General features: G+C 32.3%; 1 protein-coding gene across 1 annotated transcript; it reads right to left on the bottom strand.

The window, feature by feature from the left end:
- Positions 1–79: 79 nt before the first annotated feature.
- LOC115238459 (protein HGH1 homolog) lies at positions 80–1,026 on the bottom strand. Its single transcript, XM_029812352.1, has 4 exons — positions 971–1,026; positions 615–899; positions 363–524; positions 80–283 (listed from the first exon to the last, which is right to left on the bottom strand). Exons 2-4 carry the CDS (start codon positions 890–892, stop codon positions 178–180), a joined length of 546 nt encoding a protein of 181 aa, XP_029668212.1. The 5' UTR covers positions 893–899; positions 971–1,026; the 3' UTR covers positions 80–177.
- Between the last annotated feature and the right edge of the window lie 6 nt (positions 1,027–1,032).

Genomic DNA, 1,032 nt, shown 5'->3' on the forward strand with positions numbered 1-1,032 from the left:
TGGACCTGATAGCTTATTATTAACGATAAAAAAACGGGGCAGTGCAATATGTGACAAGTACGATACAAAGAGCTGAATGTGTTATGAGAAATACCATATTTTTATAATATATTGTATGTGTATTATGTGTGCAATATTTACAAAATATTATACATATTTATAATATCAACTTTTACATTATGTATTGTTAATAAAGTCTTTACTTATCTTATGAAACTTCTCCGTATATTCGGACGGCACATCTACTTCCTTCAAGTTATCTAAGCCGATTTCTTCCTCGGTTCTGCAACAAACAAATACATAGTTCTGTTATGCAAAAGAGTCACGATAAAGCAGAGATAAAACCTTATTCAAACATTTACTTTATCAGAATATCAACGACATTTTCACATGCTAATAAACAACTCTTGTCTTTTTCCCATTTGTGAAGTTCTCTAAGTATGATATATGTATTCTTTTCCCTCAATATTTCTCTCGTCACTTTCGTTGCGCAGAGTTGGTTCAATGCTTCTAAAAGCATAAGTCTGCAGAGAATAACATAATAATATAATATATTATCAATAAATTCTTTAGCATTGCGTCTCATAAAATGTGTCGGCTGACCTATAATTTACCTTATATCTGGATCAGGTTCTCGAGTCTTTGTTTCGGGAAGATACTGCAAGTTAATTGGCAATTTATCGTTATCTTCATCGTCAAACTCTTCTGGACCAGCAAGCGGTAACAATAAATATGATAATAAATCTATTTCCGAGCTCAGCAACCATTCATGATTTTCAGTGTCAAACGTACAATTTTTCAAAGTACCAATAACACCGCCTCGCCTAATTATACTATCAGAATACTCTACAAATGAAAGAAGTCGTTGAATAACACAGCGATCTCGATCCATCAAATACCTGTAATGAAACATGTAAATCTATGAAATACAACTTATTGAAATCTAAAATGAATCTTACTAAAAGATTACCTTCTTACATGTGACGATTGACTGAGATTGCTAAATACAGGTCCAAGATAGTGCAATTTAGC

The sequence above is a fragment of the Formica exsecta genome, unplaced genomic scaffold (assembly GCF_003651465.1).
Source record: "Formica exsecta isolate Colony F162 unplaced genomic scaffold, ASM365146v1 C16377497, whole genome shotgun sequence".
In the NCBI taxonomy this organism is placed as follows: domain Eukaryota; kingdom Metazoa; phylum Arthropoda; class Insecta; order Hymenoptera; family Formicidae; genus Formica; species Formica exsecta.